Here is a 23,352-nt window from a genome sequence, read left to right as displayed (position 1 = left end):
GGCAGTTTCACGTTTCCTCAAAAAGCTGAACATAGAAATTTCATATGACCCAGATATTCCACTGCTAAGAATATTCCCTGAGGAAACTAGAACTGAGACACAAATGAAAATTTGTACATCAATGTTCATAGCAGTGTTATTCAAAATCACAAGAACATGGAAACAACCCAAAGTCCAACCACAATAGAATAGATTGAGAAAATGTACATTCACAAGATGGAATACTATGCAGCACTAAAGAGCAACTCTTTTGAAAATTACTTGAGAGAGATTGGAGAGCTTTATGGTGAGTGAACTAACCCAATCTAATAATGGCATATAATGCCTAAGACAATTATTGTAAAAATATAACTAATAAAATGTGTATGGGGATCGGGAGAGGAAGGAGTGGGAGCAGAGGAGTAAGAATGGTGGGGGTGGCGGTGGGAATCATAGGGTCACATAATTCAGTAGGTAGAGGGAGAAGGGGTAAAGGAAATGGGAAAGATCTAGTGGTGATCTACAAAGATGAGTAATGATAGGCATGATTCAATGGGGATTAAGTTTATAAAACACAATGTATGGAAATGACTGTATGAAGCACAAACTTAATGAAGGAAAGTGTGAAACACAATGTATATGAATTTTGTATTCAAAATAATATAACATAAAAAAATTTCAGAAACCAACAAACCAGAGACCTTATGTAGCTCTAAGGTGATTTTAGTAGATTTTTTTCCTATTACTACCATGATCCAGGAAGCATTAAAAGAAGATAGAAGGACTCCATCATGGCATCAGAAGCCATGGCTCTGTTCCAGTCAATTAAATAGGTACTTTTTAGCATCATTGCTCTTTGGCAGGACCAAGCAAAAGGCAGCAAGGACACAAGTGAGGTGGCAGAGCCAGTTCTTGAGGGGAAAACCAAGGCTTTCTGGTTTTTCATTTAGGTGCTTTGTGGGGATCACTGCTGTTTTGCCCTCTGCCGTGCAGGCCTCATACCAAGAAGAGAACACAAATATACAGATCCTTCACAAAACACTGCCATACTCTTGGTCAAAACTTAACACCTACTTGACATCACATAATGTCAAGAAAGCAGCAGTCTGCCTCAGTTGTCATGAAAAAACAAAAAAAAAACCCATTTCCTAAAAAGACAGACCAATGAATACTCCAGAAAGAGAAAACCAGAAAAAATATCTTGGTGTGGAGTTATTTGAACAGCTACAGAAGTAGATACAAATGATGGAAGAATCAATCAAGAAAGCAAATACCCTAGAAAAAACAGTCCAGAAGAAATATATTGATGAGAAGCAACTTGAACAGGTATGGGGAAAGCAATGCAAAAGATGGAAGAAACAATTAAGAAGGCAAATACCGCTCTTTACCACATTAACTGCCATAATGAAGACCATTCTCAGCAACCAGACTGTCGACATTCCAGAGAATGTCGACATTGCTCTGAAGGGCCGCACAGTTATCGTGAAAGGCCCGCGGGGAACCTTGCGGAGGGACTTCAATCACATCAATGTAGAGCTCAGTCTCCTCGGAAGGAAAAAGAGGAGGCTTCGTGTTGACAAATGGTGGGGAAACAGGAAGGAACTAGCTACTGTTCGCACCATCTGTAGCCATGTACAGAACATGATCAAGGGTGTTACACTGGGCTTTCGTTACAAGATGAGGTCTGTGTATGCTCATTTCCCCATCAACGTTGTGATTCAAGAGAGTGGATCTCTGGTTGAAATTAGAAACTTCTTGGGTGAAAAATACATTCGGAGAGTTCGAATGAGACCAGGTGTTGCTTGTTCGGTATCTCAAGCCCAGAAAGATGAGTTAATTCTCGAAGGAAATGACATTGAACTTGTATCAAATTCAGCTGCTTTGATTCAGCAAGCTACAACAGTTAAAAACAAGGATATCCGAAAATTTTTGGATGGTATCTATGTCTCCGAAAAAGGAACTGTCCAGCAGGCTGATGAGTAGGCTAGCAGTTTTCCAGCTACAGAAATGAGGCCGGTCAAATCATATGAATCTGATTTCAAAATGGATCTGATTCTTGTAATAAAATTCTACTAATTTGAAAAAAAAAAAAAGAAGGCAAATACCCAAGAGATAATAGTCCAGAAGAAATGAATTGATGAGGAGAACTCAAACAGCTATGGAAGAAAATGCAAAAGATAGAAGAAAGAATTGATAGAATAAAGAGGTACAAAAAACTCAAAAAAATCATCAAAAGACAAAGAGGCTATGCCAACACAGTACTAGAAATAATAGAAAAGCATGAAAATGGAATGCAGAATATTAAGACCAAAATGGCAAAAGTGACTGAATGCTGGTAGCACCAAAAAAAAAAAAAAAATGTAGAACTGAAGAGATGGATCAGAGAGTCAGTGAATTGGAAACAAAAGACTCACTGAAAACACACTAGAAGAAAAATCAGAGATGAGACATAATGAAAATGAAGAAAACATTAGAATCATGTGGGATGACATAAAACAGAATAACATATATATGATTGGAATTCCAGAACAGGGGAGTGAGAGGAAAATCACTGAGAAAATTGTGGAAGAAGTACTAGAAGAAAACTTCCCAGGTATTTTGAAGAATGAGGGAAAATCAATATTCAAGAGGCACAGAGAACACCAAAAAGAAAAACATCAAGACATATCATAGTCAAATTCTCCAAATTAAAAGAAAACGCTAGAATTCTAAAAGCAGCATGAGAAAAGTAAAGAGTTGCCTACAAAGAGGAAACAATTAGATTAAATTCTGATTTCTCAGCAGAAGCCATGTGAGCTAGAAGACAATGGGCTGGTATGTACAGAAAGTTGAAAGAAAACAATTGCCATTCAAGGATCCTGTACTCAGCAAAGCACTCCATCAAATATAAAGGAGAAATTAGATCCTTTGCAGAAAAAGGAACTTAAGGAATTTGTAAAACAAGACCAAAAATATAAGAAATTTTGAGTGATGTCCTTCAGACCGAGATTCCAAAGGGAAGTCCGTGGACAATAGTAACCAGAAACAACAGAAAAAGAAAAGGGCAAAATGGCAAAAGTAAAACCTGGCCTGACAATAATCACACTAAATGTGAATGCATACTAAATACACCAATTAAGAGAAAAAGAGTAGCAGAACGGCTAAACACCCCCCCCCACAAGCCCATCAATATGTTGCCTACAAGAGACACATCTAAAAAAAAGAAGAAAAAGGTAGATTCAAAATCAAAAGCTGGGAAAAAAAGATACCAAGCAAATGGTAACTTCAAAAAGGCCAGAATGACAATAGTAATCTCTGATAAAATAGATTTCAGAATGAAAACCACCATAAAAGATATGGAAGGGCATTACATAGTGATTAAAGGCACAATAGATGAAGAAGAAATAACCTTGATCAACGTTTATGCCCCAAATGACAGACCTACAAAATACATAAAACAATAGTTAACAGAATTGAAGAAATAAATAACACCACAATCATGGTAGGAGATTTCAACATATCATTATCACCAAAGGATAGGTCAATTCAAAAGAAACTCGACAAAGATACAGAAGACCTGAACTACACAATCAGCCTACTCTATCTTGTGTTGTTACTTCAAAATAAAACTCAATTTGCTTTCTTCTCAAGTGCACATGGTACATTCTCCAGAATCAGTCAGATATTAAGACACAAAGCCAGCATCAACAAATTAAAAAAACATTGAAATAATACAAAGTATCTTCTCAGATCATAATGCCATAAAGTTGCAAAATAACCACAGGCGCATAAAGCTTACAAAATCATCCATGTGGAAGTTAAATAACTCTCTGTTTGAACATGATTGGGTTATAAAGGAAATAAAGAATGAAGTTTAAAAGTTACTTGAAACAAAAAAAAAAAAAAGTTACTTGAAACAAATGAAAATAAAAATACAATATACCAAAACCTCTGGGATACAGCTAAGGCAGTCCACAAAGAGACAGTTCATAGCAGTAGGCACACACATAAAAAAGGAAGAAAAATCAATGGTCTAACTCAAATCTTCATCATCTAGAAAAAGAACAATAATCTAATCCTCCAGCCTCTAGAAGAAAAGAAATTATAAGGACAAGAGTTGAAATAAAGGAGATAGAAGACAGAAAAACAGCTGAAACCATCAATAAGACCAGGAACTGGTTTTTTAAAAGAGTCAATAAAATTGACAAATCACTGGTAAACTTGACAAAAGAAAAAAATAAAAATAAAAGAGAAAAAAAAAGAGGAAACTTGATTAAGAAATTATAGAGTTGACATCACAGCAGACCCAGAGAAAATGAAATTTATAATAGCAGAATTCTATAAAAAGCTATACTGTGATAAATTTGAAAACAGGAGTGGCATAAATAGCTTGCCTCCCAAAACCCTATGAGCCTGGAGAAAGGATGAAAGTCATGCATGCAAGTGTCGAGGACTTTCATTCATAGGGTCATTATGAGTTGCGTACAGCTCAAGAGCACTCAACAACAACAACAGAGGAAATGGGTAAATTCCTTGAAACTCATGCCCTACCCAGACTGACAAGGACAGATATAGACCACTTGAACAAATCCATCACAAAAAAAAGAAATTGAAAAAAGTTCAACAATGAATGAATGGAAATCCAAAATCTCTTTAAATGTTCATTAAAATTAATAAAACAAAATTTTTTAAAAAAAGACAAAACCACTCAGCTTTTGCTATCATCAAAAAAAAAAAAAAAAGAAATTGAAAAGGTATTAAAAAGACTTTCTCATAAGAAAAGTCCTGGACCAGATGGTTTCACAGCTGAACTCTACCAGATAGTCAGAGAATATCTATTTATTACTATTTCTACTGAAACTATTTCAAAAGGTTGAAAAATAAAAAACACTGTCAGAGTCATTCTATGAAGAAAACATAACCCTAATACTAAAACCAGGCAAAGATATTACCAAGAAAGAAAACTGTAGACCAATATCGCTCATGACTATAGATGTAAAAATCCTTAACAAAATCCTAGCCAATAGAATCCAAAAGCACATAAAAAAAATTCACCGTAACCAAGTGGGATTCATAACTGGTATGTAAGAATGGTTCAACAGAAAACAATCAACTTAATTCACCATATTAACAAAATAAATAATAAGAACTATATGATCTTAGCAATTGAGTAGAAAAGGCATTTGACAAAATCCAACACCCCTTCTTGATAAAAGACACTCAGCAAAACTGGAATAGATGGGAATTTCTTCAACATAGTAAAAATTGTATATGCAAAACCAAAAGCCAGTATCATTCTCAATGAAGAAAGACTAAAAATATTTTCCTTGAGAACAGAACAGACAAGGATATCCACTGTCACGACTTCTATTCCATATTGTGCTGGAAGTGCTTGCTAGGGCAATATGACAAGAGAAGGGAGTAAAAGGCATCCAGATTGGCAAAGAGATGGTTAAAATATCTCTGTATGTGGAAGATAGATATGATAGTGTACACAGAAAACCCCAAGGACTCAACAACAACAACAACAACAACAAAAAAAAACCTTTTAGAGCTAGTGGATCAATTTAGTAGAGTGGCAGGATATAAGATCAATATCCAAAAATCAGATTCCTCTACAGTAGCAAAGAGAACTCAAAGAAGGAAACCAAGAAAGCAATTACCATTTATAATAGCCAATCACAAACTGAAATACGTGGAATGAACCTAACTAGAGTAATTTTGTAAATTACTACCTAACTTGGGAGGGACTCGAAAGCATTATGCTGAGTGAACTTAGTCCCACAAGGACAAATACTGTATGAAATCATTATTGTAGAATAAGTATGAGGATCCATGGTGGAGGGAAAGGTGAAAATAGAGGGCTGAGGATGGGGGGATAGAGTATTAATCATAGAGCTGTACAATTTGATGGGTGGGTGGGGTGAAGGAAATGGAAAGGATCTTTTGTGAAAAACAATATATTCAAACTTTGTAAATAAATCAGAATAAAAATAAAAAACAAAAACAAAATCAAAGTGGGAACAGTCCTTGGAAATGAACATCATAAAAAAAAAATAAATAAAAGAAGATATAAGGAATTCACAGAATCATTATACCAAAAAGAATTTATTGATACTGAAAATATTCAGGGTGTACCCTATGAGCAAAATTCAATGGTGATGAAGGGTGAAGTTCAAGCTATACTTGAAGACACTGGCAAAAAATAAGACCCTAGGAAATGATGGACTATAAGTTGACATGTTTTAATGAACAGATGCAGCCCTTTATATGCTCACCAATCTATGCTAGAAAATCAGGAGGGCAGTGACTGACAAGAAGAGATCCCTATTTGTCTCCATTCCTAAGAAAGGTAATCCAAAAGAATGTGTAAATTATCAAGCAATATAATTAATATCACATGCAAGCCAAATATTGCTGAAGAGCATCTAAAAATGGCTAAAACATTGAAAGGGAATTACTAAAAGTTCAAGCTGAGTATAGAGTAGGCTGTGGCACCAGGGTGTCATTGCTGCTCTCAAAGGATTCTGGCAGAAAGTAAAGACTACTAGAAGAATGTCTATTTGTGTTTTATAGACTATACAAAGGCATTTGACTGTGTGTATCGTAATAAGTAATGGCTAATATGGAGAAGAATGGGAATCCCAGAATACTTAATTGTGGTCAAGAGAAATATATATATATACATATATATGCCATCAGTCAAGATGCTGTTGTCTGAACAAAGGAAAGAAACACTGCATGGTTTAAAATCAGAAGGGTGTGCCTCAGGGTTGCACCCTTTCTCCATACATACTCAGACTTTATGCTGAGCAAATATTTTTTTAAGTTGGACTCTATGAAGAGAAATGTTGCATCAGGATTGGAGGGAAACTCGTCAATAACCCGTGTTATGCAGATGACACAACCTTGTTTGATGCAAGTGAGGAAGATGTGAAACACTTGCTGCTGAAAATCAAGGACTACAGCCTTCAGTATGAAATTATTACGTTTCAACATCAAGGAAACAAAATTTCTCAACAAAAGACTAAAAGTTAACATCACGATACATGGAGAAAAGCTTGAAGCTGTCAATGATTTAATCTTGCTTGGATCAACAATAAACAGACTTGGTGACAATAGTCCAGAAATCAGGAGATCTATTGCACTAAGCAAGTCTGTTGTCAGGAACATGTCCATAATACTAAAAAGCGATTATGTCAGTCTGAAGACTAAAGTGTACCAGACTCAGGCCATGGTTTTCTCGGTCACTTGCTATGCATCAGAGAGCTGGACAATGAATAAGGATTACAGAAGAAGAACTGATTTCTTTGAGTTGTGGTGCTGGAGCACTGAATATCCCTTGGTCAGCCAAAAGAATAAACAGATATGTCCTGGAGAATGTCCAGCCAGAGTGCTCCCTGGAGGCAAAGATGGAGAAGGTGTATCTCTCATACTATGGACATGTAGTCATTATTCTTGGAAAGATGGAGGGACAGTGAAGAAGAGGAAGGCCCTCAACAAGATGGACTGACATAGTGACTTCATCAAAGGGCTCTAGAGTTTCAGAAATGTTAAAGGTTGGCACAGGATAGGGCAAGCTCCGTAGAGTCTGTTGTTCATAGATATGCTATGAGTCATACTCAAATCGACAACACCTAACAACAACAACAAGAACAACAACAATTTCCATAGATTCAAAATAGTGGCTAACAAAGTAGTAGGTAAGTGGAGTAGATGTATAGCAATAGAATTCAAGTTACTTTCTATCTTTTGGGGCAGTTTTTTACTCAGACACCATTGTCTTGTACATCCAATACTCAGCCTATAATTTTCCTTTCTTCCTGTTGAACTTGCTCACTGATGGTCCAGCAACTTTATTTATCTTGCAGGTTACTGTATAGGACACTGTAAGACTGGCTTGCACATCAAATAGTTCATTAAGCAGTAGCAACATTTATTATTTCTACCACCACTTGATAATAGAAGGAATTGGTTCCCTGTGGTCATTCCACAAACCAAAAACCAAATCTATTGTTATCAACGTCAATTTGGCACCCCATAGCATAGAGCAGAACTTTCTCACTGTGTTTCCAAGGTTGCAGTCTTTGCAGGGATAAAAAAAAAATTGCCTTGTCTGTCGCTGTTGGAGCAGTTGGTAAATTCTGACTACTGACCTTCTGATTAGCAGCCAAGTTCTTTCTTAACTACAGTGCCACCAGCATTCCTTGGCCATGTTTCAGAGATCCTCATCTTATCAGCAAGCACCCAACAAGCGCCTTGTTGCATTGCTTCTGGAAATAAATCTGGAAAGGAGAGAAGAGTTATCCTGAGTAAACTTTGAGATTATCTGCACTTCAAAATAGGAACACTATTTACTGCACAAATGTCTCACAGAGTAGATGGCAGTAATAGGAGACACACGTGGAGATGTAGGTTTTTCAAACTCATATAAATTCATTAAAACAAAAATCTTTTCCACAAGTCATTTGTAGTAAAACCTCATTTAAAAAAAGAAAGAAATCCAGAGGGAAAATCATAAAAGAGATGAGATACCAGAAGAATAGGTGTCAAACAGGCCACGTCTAGAAAAGAATGGTTTAAACTCATACTCTCACACTACTTCAACCTGCTGAATCCAAGTAAAATGAAATCATCAACTATTGAGATGTCCTTTGTTAACCCCATGGGAAGGATTTTTGTTTTCTTATATTGAGATGTAAATTGGGGGCTGTAGTTCTTGATCTTCTGCAGCAAACATTTCAAGCCCTCCTCATTTACAGCAAACAAGATTGTGTTATCTGTATAATGCAGGGTGTTGCCCAGTCTCCTTCTGATTCTGATGCAGCATTCCTTTTCATAGAGTTCAATTTCACAAGTAATTTTCTTAAAATACAGATTGTATAGGTATGGGAAAAGGATACAACCCTGACACACATCTTTACTGATTTTGTGTTCCATTTGGATTTTGTGTGAGCCCAATTAGGTGTTCTGGGATTCCTATTCTTCTCTATGTTAGCCATAGTTTGTTAGGATACACAGTCAAATACCTTTGCACAGTCCATAAAATGCAAATTCTTCTGGTATTCTCAACTTTCAGCCAGGATCCATGTGACATCAACAATGATATCCCTGATGCCACCACCTCTTCTAAACCCAGCTTGAAAATCCTGGCAGTTCTCTGTTAATGTACTGTTTCAACTGTTTTTGGATGATCTTTGTTTGTATGTGATATTTAGTAACTGTACTGTTCGATAATTTCCACATTCTGTTGAATCTATTCTACCTAATGTAAACCATCTTCCGAATTGGCTTGAGATATTAGTAATTGAAGATCAGATGAGTTATGTAATAAAATCAAAGAAATCATTTATGAAGGTCATTACAAAGACAGAAAAGGAAGAAAAGACCAAAATAGATGTCAGAAGACGCTCTAAAAATTGCACTAGAAGAACAAGAAGCCAAAACAAAGGAAAGAAATGCTGAAGTAAAAGAAATTGGCAGACTTCAAAGGGCAGCTAAAGAAGAAAAAGCAAAATATCTAAATAGAATCTGCAAAGAGCAGAAGTTGGAGAATAAAATAAGAAGAATTTGCTTGGCATCTCTAAAGCTGAAAGAACTGAAACACAAATTGAAGCTACAAGTTGCAATACTGAGAGATATATTATGGGCAAAATCTTGAATGATTCAGGAAGCATCAAAAGAACATGGAGGGGATACACAGAGTCTGTCTACCAAAATGAATTGGTTGACACTGAAAAACTTCAGGGAGTACATATGAACAAGGATCAATGCTAATAAAGGATGAAGTTCAAGCTGTGCTGAAGGCGCTGGCAGAAAATAACGCCCCAGAAATAGATGGGATACTAAGTAGTATGTTTCACCTAACAAGTACAGCCCTGGAGGTGCTCACCAGTCTACACCAGAAAATTTGGAGGATATCTGTGTGGCTGACTGACTAGAAGAGAACTATACTTGTTTCCATTCCCCAGAAAGGTAATACAACAGAATGTGGAAATTATCAAACAATATGTTGATTCTAACAACTTAATAAAAGTACTGTATTTGAAGTACCTGAGGTGTTAAGAGTAGCTTGAAGAATCAACTGAGAAAGGCTGAAGCTAAGTAACCGCCGATGCAGCAGGTCTCTTTTGACTATGGAGTAACAGAAACACTTGGCGTCTTCTGTCAGCACTTTGCTTCTGTCAGCTCCAAAGTCTAGAGAAAAGAGAATGTGATTGGCTGAGCTTAGGTCACATGGTCGTGGTTGACTGTGGTCGATTTTAGGGAGAGGGTTTATTTAGCTGGAGGAACCAACAGGGGTGCCTCTGGCTTTTCTAGTGAAAGAAGATTCAGGAATGTTAACAAAAAAACTACGATGTGGGAAAATGAATTCAACAAGTCTACTCACTCCCCTCCAGTCAAAAGTGACTCACAGCTAGTGGGTTTTCAGAGATTAAAAATCACCCTACCACTCTACGGACTATACCACCAGATGGAAATCAGGGTGAACTAGGGAAAGAAGAATGAAGATTGACAAGCAAAATTGCCAATGTCCACTATTCAGCACACTTATCCAAACGTTTATCATTTTAAAACAAAGTCCCAGGTGTGAAGTACTGCATGAGGGGTGGAATGACTGGGTCAAAGGATGAAAACATGCATTTGTTTCTTTCTATTTCTATTTGATGACATGCCTGAAGACTCTGAGAATATCCCCATAATCCTAGGAGATTGTCTTCTCTTTCCAGTGGCTGGATAATTGCCAGGTTGAAGGTCACCTTGTGATGATCTTTCTATTTGCTATACCAGAGGACGTTTAGGGTGCTAGGGTGTAAAAAAACCCCATATTATTCAGAGCTCTCTTCTCTCCAGGGAAGGTTTTGTGTAATAGTGGATATCTGGATAAATAAACTGTAAGGTCACTCGTTAGGTCATTTGACTCGTATGTTACAGGAAAGAGGGCCACCTTTTTGCCTGAGGGATTTGTAGGCAGGAAGAAGTACTCTTAGACTTTCTCTCTCTCAACTTGGTAGCTGCCCCTGAATTGTTTCCAAGTCATGGTGACCCATGAGCACCCAGTAGATGTGTTTCATATAATTCTCCGTTCAGATATAGATCACTGTTGTTACCTCTGAGCAAGATCTGATTGTCAACCATTTGGTGAATAGTTGAGTACTTAAACATTTGTGCCATCCAGCAAGTCCTCTCTCTAACTTCAGTGACAGTGAGAGAGACCAGGTAGCAATTCTCATGCTTAACAAAAGGGAATTGTGCTAACTGAAAGACTACCAATTTCCTGAGGTTTGAATTCACCACTGGTTTTGTGGGAGAAAAACAAGCAATTTCCTGCAGGGTCAGCTAAGAGTGAATTCCAACTTAACTGTAATGCATCAGAGTGGGTGCATCCAGCTGAGTCATCTCACTCATTGCCGTCATAGCTGTCCCTTCAGGGGATTTTCGGAGGCTGTAAACTGTATGGGAGATTGTCCATCTTTCTCCTTTGGAGATAGTAGTGGGCCTGATGGTGATTTTTGTGGCCCTCCTGACGCGGCCCACCTCAATGCTGAGCAATTTGCACCAGAATGGAAGTCAGTGAGGTGGTTATGGAGGAAGAATAGCCGCTGCCCCCCAGAACCTTCCAGAACAGGGCTGTGCTTTACTGAAAATGAGAGAAAACGCTTAGTGCTCACCATCGCCGGTATGCAGTTTCATAACCAACGTTTCTAGTTGAATGTTTTGCATTATTTGTGTACTATAGAGAGGTGGATGGAGTTATTGTTGTTGTTATGTGCCGTTGAGTAGCTTGCGACTCACAGAAACCCTATGTACAACAGCCCTAAACTCTGTTCTGTCCTGTGCCAATCGCACTGTCTCTGACAAGCCCATCCCGATTACCCAAGTCACTGAATTAATACACCTCATAGAGGGCCTTCCCCTTTAAAAATGTTTAGCTTAAATGTTCAATAAGGCCCTTAAAAAAAATAAAGTTAGGATCTGAGTGCAAGTTTAGAAACCAAGCAGTAACAAAGTTAGAGTTTAAAGCAGTTAAAAGTTTTCTTTTCATTCCTTAAAAAGGTCTTCCTTGATACAACGACAGAAGGTTCAATTATTTGAGATGCATGGTAAGTAAATGAAAAAATTGTTGCGTGGATCAGGTGCACCTTGGTTCTTAACTTGACATCGTTACTCCTGAGCACCTTGGAGAAGCCCTTGACAGCAGATATTCCCAATGCAGCAAACACATCTTTTGATTTTTTAAATTTGATTTCTTTCTTTTTTAATAGGTTTTTTATTTACAAAGTTAATATACATTGTTTTTCACACCGGATCATTTCCAGTTGCTTCACCCACCTCTGCCTCCATCCATCGGGTGGCTCCTTGGAAGCAAGGATTCTGAGGCTCCGTCTAACATACTTTGGACATGTTGTGAGGAGAGACCGGTCCTTGGAGAGGGACGTCATGCTTGGGAGGGTGGAGGGACAGCACAGGAGAGGAAGGCCCTCTATGAGGTGGATTGATTCGGTGACTGGGATAATCGGGATGGGAGTGTCAGAGACAGTGTGATTAGCACAGGACAGAGCGGAGTTTAGGGCTGTTGTACATAGGGTCGCTATGAGTCGCAAGCGACTCGACGGCACATAACAACAACAACAACATGATTAATCGCCTCTACTCCCCCATCACACCCCTCTTCTCCCACCTTCCCTCCCTCTGGATCCTCATACTCGTTCTACAATAATGGTCTTATATAATATTTGCCTTATGGGGCTGAGTTAATTCATTTAGTTTAATGCTCTCCAGTCCATCCCAAGTTAGGCAGTAATTTACAAAATCATTGCGCCTGTGTGCTTCGTAATATTCCATCATGGGAATGTACCTTAATTTCTTAATCCATTCGATTATGGTCGGACATTTGCTTCCATGTTCTTGAGATGGTGAATAACACTGCTGTGAACATTGGTGTATAAGTTTCATTTGATTTCTTGACTGCCGGTATCAAGGGTGCTGATTGTGTACTCAAGCAAGATGAAGTCATTGACAATTTCAATTTATTCTTCATCTATCATGATGTTGTCTGTTGGCCCAGTGGTGAGGATTTTTGTTTTCTTTTTTTTTTTTTTCCTATATGTTGAGATACAATCCGTATTGAAGGCTATAGTCTTATATCTTCTGCAGGAAGAATTTTAAGTCTTCCCCACTTTCAGCAAGTAAGGTGTCATCTGCATAATGTAGGTTGTTGATGAATTTCTGATCCTGATTTACATAAAGTTCAGTTTCTCAAATTATTTGCTCAGCATACATATCAAGTGTGGGTGAAGGGTGGGCAAATTCCTCCCATGTGATTAACTGCCTCAGAAAACCTACTGGATGGCCAGCTATGGATCAGTTCCAACTCTACAGTACATAACAACGTATCAACTAGGTCTGGAGAAAGGAGACAGCCCTGATGCAAGTCTTTCTTGATTTTAAGCCATGTGATCTACCCCACCTGAATTTAAAAACCATCTCAAGCATGGGTTTGAGGCATTGAACACCAGATAAGTTATGAGAGGACATCAATTGTATCATCCACGAAGAAAACAAAAGTCATTACAAAGATCAGAGTAGATGTCAGAAGAGACTCTGAAAATTGAACTAGAACATCAAGAAGCCAAAACAAAAGGAGGAAATGCTGAAGTAAAAGCGATGAACAGAAAATGTCAAAGGGCAGCTTGAGAAGACAAAGAAAAGTATTATAACAAAATATATAAAAAGCCAGAGTTAGAAATTAAAAAGGGAAGACTCGCTATGCATTTTTCAAGTTGGAAGAACTGAAAAAAAAACTTTAATCCTCAAATTACAATACTGAAAGACTCTAAGAAAAATCTTGAATAATCCAGAAAGCATCACAAGATGATGGAATGTAATATCAGGGGCACTATATCAAAAAGAATTGGCTGTCTTGGATCCATTTAAAGTAGTAGTGTCTGACTGAGAATGAATGATAATGAAAGAGGCAAACCACAGCAATTAAAAGATTTAAACTTGATAAGAAGTTTTCTTCAGAATAGTTTTTCTAGCCTGTTGCAGTTGGTGTGTGTATTTGAATAATTATTGTGTGGACAGGTATTTCTTGTATATATTTGGGTAGTACCTAATCATTCATCTCATTCTACTTCAGCATTACTGTTGTTTTTAATTTTATGGAAAATATTCTTTCAAGTCACAACAATCATTTGTTATTTGCTGTACTGAACAACTTGGAGTTGCTGTAATGCTGAACACTATACCATAGTCATGTCAAATACCATAATGGTTACCCATTATGATTGGATGAGCTTCCAGATTGAGTCATGTGGGGAAGCAAGAGTGGTATCAACTTCCTAAAATAGATGCCTCTGGAAACTCTACAATAGCTTTACAAACTCTCCTATAAATGTACAGAAATTATGTTAATCATAAAACAGAGTTCAGGTCTTTTGTGTAAAGCTTACTCTGAGTCATATATGACTCGACAACACTTAACCACTGCTAAATGACACTAGTGCTGTTAAATCTTGGAGGAACATTCTTCCACTTTGCACATCACTCTTTGTCAATGTGCTGTATTAAGTAACTGGGTTTGCTGTGATGCTGAACCTTGTGCCTTGGGGATATAAAGTATCAGAATGGTTTCCCATTGTGGACAGTGTTTGGTGGAGCTCCCAGGTGTAAAACAGGTTTGGAAACAGGAGTGGCATCCACGTCCTAAACCACATGCCTCTGGAAACTATGAACTTAGAGAAACAATGATCACTATGGAAAAGCATTAGGTCTTTTGTTCACAGAGTCGCTGTGAGTCGACCTCAACTGGACGGCAATCAACAACAACAAACTTTATTGAGTTGAAATAATCTCATAGTTAACCCTTCAGTTGGTTTTTAGAGGCTGTAAATCACACAGAAAAAGATTGTCCATCTTTCTCTCTCAGAGCAACCGGTGGGTTCCAACTGTGTGCCTTTGGGTTGGCAGTGTAACTACTAGGCCACTAAAGCTCCTTATGAAGTGCTCTTTTTACTATGAATGCAACATCATTCTTCTCAAATTTGTCATTCCTGGCATAATATGACTGTATGATTGTCTGATTCACAGTGACCAATACCAGTCCATCTCAGCTCATTAATGCCTAGGAGTTTGATCTTTCTGTGTTCCATTATATTGTTGACAACTTCTAATTTTCCTAGATTCCTTCTTCTTGCATTCCATGTGTCAATGTTTATGGATATTGCAGCTGTTTCTTCTCATTTGTAAATGTCTTCCAGTGTTTCCCTGTTATTCATTGGGTTTTTGAAGTCCTGTTATTTCAGAAATGGATGACCAATCCTGTTTCTAGTTTGTCTTAGTCTGCAAGTTCCACTGAAACTTGTCCATCATGGGTGACTCTGCTGGTATTTGAGATAGTAGTGGCATAACTTCCTGCCATAAACAAAACAACCTGCAACAACAATAACAACAACAACAACAATAAAAAGAACCCCAGAACAAGCAACCTGCAAAGTCACTCCAGTACAGCAAACTGACAGACAAGTCTATATCCATAAGAACAAACTTAAACTAATAAGTATACACATATGTAACCTATAAAATAAGCAGCAACACAAATTCACTTCCCCTATCTCCATACCACCACCACCACCAATACGACAGACAAACAGATAATTGCTGTACCCACTGGAACAAACCAAAAGATTTTTCTTAGGTCTTCTTTATTCATTGTCCAACTTTCACATGAAGCAGTTTTTAAAATCATGATTTTGATTAGGTACTCCTTAGTCTTTAAACTGACGTTTTTGCTTTTTAGCACTTTAGAGAGGTTCTTGATAGTAGATCTCCCCAGTGCAAATTCATTTATTGACTGCTACTATATAGGAATTGATGGTAGACCCAAGTGAAATGAAATCATTGAAAACTTCAAACTTTTCTCCATTTGTCATGATGTTGCTTATTGATCCCAGTTGTGAGGAGTTTTATTTTCTATATGTTGACATGTAATCACATTGAAGGCTAAAATATTTTACTTTCTTCAGTAAATGTTTCAAGTCTTCTTCGCTTTCCAAAATCAAACTTGTGTCTGTAGACTCTGTATAAGGCAGGTTGTTGATGAGTCTTCTTCCCTCAATACTGATGCCACATTCTTCTTCATATCATTCATTTTCTCAAATTAATTGTTCTGCATACACATCAAATTGGTATGAAAAAAGCTACAAGTCTGACACTCACCTATGCTGATTTTAAACCATGCAATAAACTCATCGTTATAGTGTAGGTTCAGACCAATTATAACCCTCCATAAGGTTTCTGGGGCTGTAGATCATAATGAAAGGACACTGCCCATTTTCTCTAGGGCAACAGCTGTTGGATTCAAACCCTTGGAAAAGCACAGCCTTTGAATTAGCAGTACAACTCAGTATGGACTATACCACCAGAGATGCCTACGAAACATACCAGGAAGTTTGTCTTGGTGTGGACTTGGTGACTTGGTCATTGCTGTGACCACCACGTAAAATACAGAGAAAATCCTAGAATAAGTGCTGTAAATTTTAAGCATGTACCCCAACCATGATTTTCTTTCTACCTGCTTTGGTAGACTTATCTCAAACAATGGTCCAACACTTACAAATAAAAGCCATGGCCTTGATTCAATGAATACTTTCAACATCAAGTCGAAGATTTCCCTCATTCAGGAATTATTTGTTTGCCCATTTCTTAAGTGCCTCTATAAAATATGTTTTAATCTAGAGTGTCTCTTCCCCGCCCCCCAGAACATTCTATATATCAATATAATCTTCAATATAGATTACATCTCAATATAAAGAGAACAAAAATTGTTACAACTGCAGCATTAACAGCATCATCATAAATGGAGAAAAGATTGAAGCCGTCAAGGATTTCATTTTACTTTGATTCCCGGATAACACCCATGGAAGCAGCAGTCAAGACATCAGATGATATATTGCAAGGGACAAATCAACTGCAAAAGATTTCTTTAAAATGTTGAAAAGCAAAGATGTCACTTTCAAGACAAAAGTGCCTCACCCCAAGCCATGGTGTTTTCAGTAGCCTCATAAGTATATTTTGTTGTTATGATGTATTGTGAAGTCACCTGCAACCCATAGTGACCTTGTGTTTAGGAGCTCTGAGGCCTGCCCTGTCCTGAACCAGTCTACTAATTCTGACACACCAGCCCCCATTGCCCCAGTTACTGTATCAATTAATCTCATCGGAGGCTTCCTCTCCTGCACTGCCCTTCCACCCTTCCAAGGACTGCTGGTCTCTCCTACCCATGTGACCAAAGTATGTGAGACAGAGCTTAAAAACTCTAGCCTCCAAGGAGAAACTTGGTTTCAACCTCTCCAAGACAGACCTATTTGTTTTCTTGGCAGTCCATAGTATGTTTAAGACACTTCTCCAGCACCACAATTCGAAGGCATCAATTCATTGTCCAGCTCTCTGACTGATAACAAGTAATTGCAAAGATCATGGCCTAGATCAGGCACACCTTAGTCTCTAGACTTACATCATTGCTTTTCAGCATTCTGGAGAGAGGTCCCTGATAGTAGATTTTCCCACAGCAATTTGTCTTTTGATTTCCTGACTGCTAGTGTTAAGAGTGTTGATTGAGGGGAGAAAAATAAAGAGTGTTGATTGTGGAGCCGAGCAAGCTGTAACTGTTAACAACCTCAGTCTCCTCTCCATCTATCATGGTGCTGTCAATTGGCCCAGTGGTGAGAATCCTTGCCTTCTTGATGCGAATAGAAAAATTAATAAAGACCAAAAAACAGCTGTTGCTTCTGAATGAGGATGTTAGTGAAGTCTTTTGAACAGACCTTGAACTACCAAAAGAACAAACAAATCTGCTTGGAAGAGGTACAGGCCAGCTACTTAGAAGTTAGGATGTTGAGATTTTACCTTATATCACATATTTTATCAGAAGGGCCCAATCCCTCGGTACGAGTATCACGTTTGGTAAAGTAGAGGTTTAAGGAAGGAGAAAAAGGCTCTCTATGAGATGTGTTGACACAGAAACTGCATCAATGAGCAGTCAGTACAGGATCAAAGCAAACAAAAGACCATGGCTGGGCTGCATGTATGATGACACCGGAGAGATTGTATAGATGGCAGTGTTTCCTTAGGGCACAAAGAAATTGAACTCAATGACACCCAACAAGTACATACTTACTATACAAAGCCCAGATACCCAGGCCCCTTTTATCTATGCTAGGTTTCTCTAAAAAGTGGAAGTAGCAGAAGTGGTGATTTCACTAATGATAAGGACTTCACCAGGGGAGAGTACTGACATGATCTACCCCTCCTCCTTTAAACTAGAAAAATAACGAGTCTCAGATTTGAGTGGCCATGATTAAATGTGAGAGGATTGGAAAGTTCCTTCTCATATATACCTTTCACTCCACTCCAGCAATACTGGGGAAGTCTACTTCTCCACCAGGCTGTCAACCTGAGTGGTCCAGTCAGGAGTGCTGGCTCATTCTTCATGACTAATGTCTGTCATATTGTAAATGCCTTGAGATTAGGAACAGACTGGCCTTAATTCTTGTGGCACTTATCAATAGGCCTTGCCCGCAGCAGGAATTCAGTCAGTATTTGCTGATTGAACAATGCTAAGTAAACAGAATAGTTCTGCAATTTACTTGGGGTTCCCGATTCTTCCAAGTTATGATATCTAGAAAAAAGTCAGCTCTCCCTACAAACAAACAATGGGGAGGAGAGGGCTACATGAGTTCTGAAGACTATGATGAGTGTTCTCAAGAAAGAAGCAAGAGCAGTGCAGAAGCTCCAGCTCGTCTCAGTCTGAGGTGCTCCAGCCTCTTTGGCAGTCCTATCTTGTATAAGTTTGTGCATGACAATTCTCTGACGATGCTTTTTCCTTTTTTGTAAAAAAATCTTTTCACATAATATTCACTCTACCTTTTCCCAGCTAACTCCTTATTCTTCATACTGTGACTCAATGCTTACTTTCTTATCAACATCTCATCTATATATATGGTGGAGGGTCAGAGACAGAAAAGAAGACCCTCAATGAGATGGGTTGATACAGTGATTGTGGTAATGGTCTCAAACATGTCGGGGATGATAATGATAGTGCAGGATAGAACAGAGTTCAGATCCTGTTGCTCACAGGGTGGCTTTGAGTTGTACTTAACACAATAGTACTTAACAACATCATATAGTTGTTATGTGTCATTAAGTTGCTTACGACTCAGAGGCACTATGCACAAAGGCTCTCAACTCTGTCCTATCCTGAGCCAATCTCATTGTCTCCTAGACCCTACCCCTATTATACCAGTTACTGTGTCAGAGTCTTCTCTTGTGCTGCCCCTCCATCATTCTAAACATGATGTCCTTCTCCAAGGACTGATCCCTTTTGTCAACATGACCAAAGTACATAAAATGGAGCTTCAAAATCCTTGCCTCCAAGGAGCAGCCTGACCTTCCCTGGTGGTCTAGTGGTTAGAATATGGAGCTCTCTGAAGGAGCAGCCTGGTTTCACACTCTGCAGGATAAATTTGTTAGTTCTTTTGGTGGTCCATGGTATGCTCAATACTCTTCTCCACCACCACGACTCAAAGGCATAGATTTGTCTTCCATTACCCTTAGTAATTTTCCAGCTCTCTGATACAAAGCAACCAGGGCCTACATCAGGCACACCGTAGTCTCCAGACTGCAATCATTAGTTATTCTCCAGTACTCTGGAGAAGACCTTGACAGCAGATTTTCCTAATGGAATCTGTCTTTTGATTCCCTCTCTTGCTGGTGGCAAGAGAATTAATTGATTGTGGAGTCAAGGAAGTTGAAATTGTTAACAATCTCAATATCTTCTCTATCACGGTGCTGCCAGTAGACTGTGTGGTGTAAATCTTTGTCTTCTAGATGTTGAGTTTCAATCAATGTTGAAGACTGCAGTCCTTGACCTTTTGCAGATATTCCTCAGTTTCGGCAAGCAAGGTTGTGTCCTCTGCATAATGCAGATCATTGATGAGTCTTCCTCCAATCCTGATGCTACATTCCTCTTCATAAAGTCCAGTCTCCCGAATGATCTCTTCTGCATATAGATTGAAAAGGTATGAAGACAGAATGCATCCCCAATGCATATCTCTCCTAATTTTGAACTATGCAGTGTTTTCTTGCTCTGTTCTGACAGCTGCTTCTCTATCTAGGTATAGGTTTTGCATGAGCACAATTAAGTGTTCTGGGATTCTCATTCTTCTCAATGTTAGTCACAATTTGTTGTGACACACAAAATGAAATACCTTTGAATAGTAAATAAAACACAGATAGACATTCCTCTGGTACTCTACTTTCAGACAAGATCCATCTGACACTGTGTATGATGTCCCTAGTACCATGGCCAAAGCCTCTTCTAAATACCCAGGTTCTCTCTCTCTCTCTCTCTCTCTCTCTCTCTATATATATATATATATATATATATATATATATATATACACACACACACACATATAAATAAAATTATCGAACAAGATCACATGCAAGTAAAATCCTGCTATAGATTTTCCAAAAAGGACTGAAACAGCACATTGACAGAGAACTACCAGAAATACAGCTGGGTTTAAAAGAATCTTAGCAGAAAGCGAAGAGTATCAGAGGAATGTCTATCTGTGTTTCATTGACTATGTGAATCACAACAAATTGTGGTTGACCTTGAGGAGAAAGGGAATACTTGATTGTGCATATGCAGAAGCAGTCCTCAGAACAGAGCCAGGAAACATTGTGTGGTTCAAAATCAGGTAAGGAGTGCATCAGGAATGCATTCTACCTCCATACCTTTTCAATCTATATGAAGAGTATTTGGAAGGCTGGGCTTCATGAGGAGGAATGTGGTGTCAGGATTGGAGGAAGACTCATCAACAACCTATGTTATGCAGATGACACAACCTTCCTTGCTGAAACTGAGGAGGACCTGAAGCTATTGCTGCAGAAAGTCAAGAATGTAGTCTTCAATATGGATTGAAGCTCAGCATCAAGAAGACCAAGAATCTTACCATGGAGCCAATTGGCTGCACTGTGATAGATGGAGAAGAGACAGAAGTTGTTAACAGCTTGCTCGGCTCCACAATCAACACACTTAACACCAGCAGTCAGGAAAGCAAAAGACTAATTACATTAGGAAAATCTGCTGTCAGGAACCTCTCTAGTGTACTGAGAAGCAATGATGTAAGTCTAGAGAATAAGGTGCACCTGATCATCCTCACCATGTTGGATATGCTTGAAACCAATGTTACAGTCACTGTATCAACTCATCTTGCTGAGACATTCCTCTCTTTCTCTGTTCCTCTCTACCTTTCTCAGCATGATGTTTCTTTTCCAAGGACTTGTGAGTCTCTCCTGACAACATGCCCCAAGTATGTGAGGTGAAATTTCATCATTCTTGCCTTTATAGAGCAGCCCAACTGCATTTTCTCAGTACCTAGTACTCTTAATCTGATTGTTGTCAAGTAGAAATGACTCATTGGGTTTCTAAGTTGGTAAATGACACATGAAGAGCTTGCTTATCTTTCTTCCTTAAAGCTACTGGTGAATTCAAACTGTCAGAGAGGTGTAGACTTTGAGGTAGCAGTGCAACTCCATACAGACTACACCAGCAGAGCTCCCTCTGTAACAGCAGAGCTTCAATAACAATAGCATGTAGTATTGTCATTGTTGTTTTTATGTGCCATTAAGTCAGAATTGACCCTTTAGCAAGTTTTCAGAGGATAAATTGCAGGGGAGGAGATTGTTCATCATTCTCTCACAGAGCAGTTGGCAAATTTGAACCATATACCTTAGGGTTAACAGCACAGCTCCTTACCATTAGGCCACCTGTTCTTGTTATGGGTCATCAAGTTGCATGTGACTCACTGCAACCCTATGTATGTATAACAGCTCGGCCCTGACTTGAACCAGTCTCACTGACTTCGACACACCTACCCCGTTGCTCCAGTTACTGTATTAATCCAACATATCCGTGGTCTTCCTCTCCTGAGCAGTCCTCCACCCTTCTGAGCATGATGTCATTCTACAAGGGTTGGTTCCTTCTGACCACGTGCACAATGTGAGACAGAGCTTCAAAATCCTAACCTCCAAGGAGAAACTTGGTTTCACCCTCTCCAACACAGACCTATTTGTCTTCTTGGCAGTCCATGGTATGTTCAAGATGCTTCTCCAGCACCACAACTCAACGGTGTCAATCTTTTTTTTGTCATCCTTAGTCATTGTCCAGCTCTCTGAGGCCATAGCCAGTAATTACAAAGACCATGGCCTGCATTAAAAGTTCACCTTAGTCTCTAGACTGACATCATTGCTTCTCAGTACTCTGGAGAGGTTCCCTGATAGCAGATTTTCTTTATGCAATTAGTCTTTTCATTTCCTGACTGCTGGTATTAAGAGTGCTGTTTGTGGAGCCAAGCAAGCTGTAATTGTTAACAACCTCAATCTCCTCTCCATATCTCATGGTGCTGCCCAGTGTCCCTGTGGTGTGAATTTTTGTCTTCTTGTTGTTGGGCTCCCTATTATAATGCATATCCAATAACTATTGGAGGCATTAGTAAACATTTTCAGGCACCACATTGCTCAAGTCACTGCACTCCTGGAAGGGGTGGAGTTCTGAGGTAGATTTCCAGTAGACATAACCATGTGCAGAGCTCTCAGTATAGCTGGCATTTCTCAAGTTGTATTAACCAGAATACTATTTCATAGGTATTCTGTTATTCTGTGAGAAAAAAAAATCTTTTTTTAAAAAAGATGTAATGAAAATGCCAAAAGAAGTCCTGATGATATAATGATGATAAAGCAGCTAACCACTAACAAATAGGCTAGTGGATTGAAACACCCAACAACTCCACAGGAGAAAGAATTGGCGATCTATTTGAGTCAATACTTCCCACAGTTCTACTTTGTTATATGGGATCATACGAGCAGAAATCAACAAAATGACATTTTAAAAAATGCCTTTATGCAGTCTTTTTATCCAGTGATGATTTGTCTTTAAAAATGTTATGCTACAGAGTGAAGGAATTAGGATAGATACAGTGAAGACTTGAAAAGATAGGGTGATAGTGGGCATATAGATCAACAGTGATTGGCTTTATAAAACACAATACATAGTAATGATTGTGTAGAATGCAATGCAAATGAAGAAATGTGTGAAACGCAGTGTATATGAATTTTGTATGCAAACCAATATACAATTTTAAAATACGTAAAAAAATGGGCTGCCCTCGACCCCCGGCTCGGGGTGAGCCGTCGCGGCCCTCAGGGTGAGCTCCTCAGTTCCCAGATTGTGCCATCTGACCCCTGGGTGGGGAAGGAGAGAGAAAAAAAAAGAATGCCTAGGGTATTCAATGTTACCTAGGCTACCTTCTGCCACCCTCCCCCCAC

The 23,352-nt window shown here is 38.6% G+C and overlaps 1 protein-coding gene across 1 annotated transcript in view; it reads left to right on the top strand.

Moving 5' to 3' along the window:
- The first annotated feature begins 1,383 nt into the window (after positions 1–1,383).
- Positions 1,384–23,352, top strand: part of LOC102876712 (60S ribosomal protein L9-like) — a 42,940-nt gene continuing 20,971 nt past the window's right edge. The window contains exon 1 of the mRNA XM_006887037.1: positions 1,384–1,788. Within this exon, the coding sequence (XP_006887099.1) occupies positions 1,384–1,788 (405 nt within the window). The remainder of the gene's footprint in view (positions 1,789–23,352) is intronic.

This window comes from Elephantulus edwardii, unplaced genomic scaffold (assembly GCF_000299155.1).
Source record: "Elephantulus edwardii isolate Elephantulus edwardi_28Jun2011 unplaced genomic scaffold, EleEdw1.0 scaffold00053, whole genome shotgun sequence".
NCBI lineage: Eukaryota > Metazoa > Chordata > Mammalia > Macroscelidea > Macroscelididae > Elephantulus > Elephantulus edwardii.
This window is presented reverse-complemented; position numbering and strand designations above follow the sequence as displayed.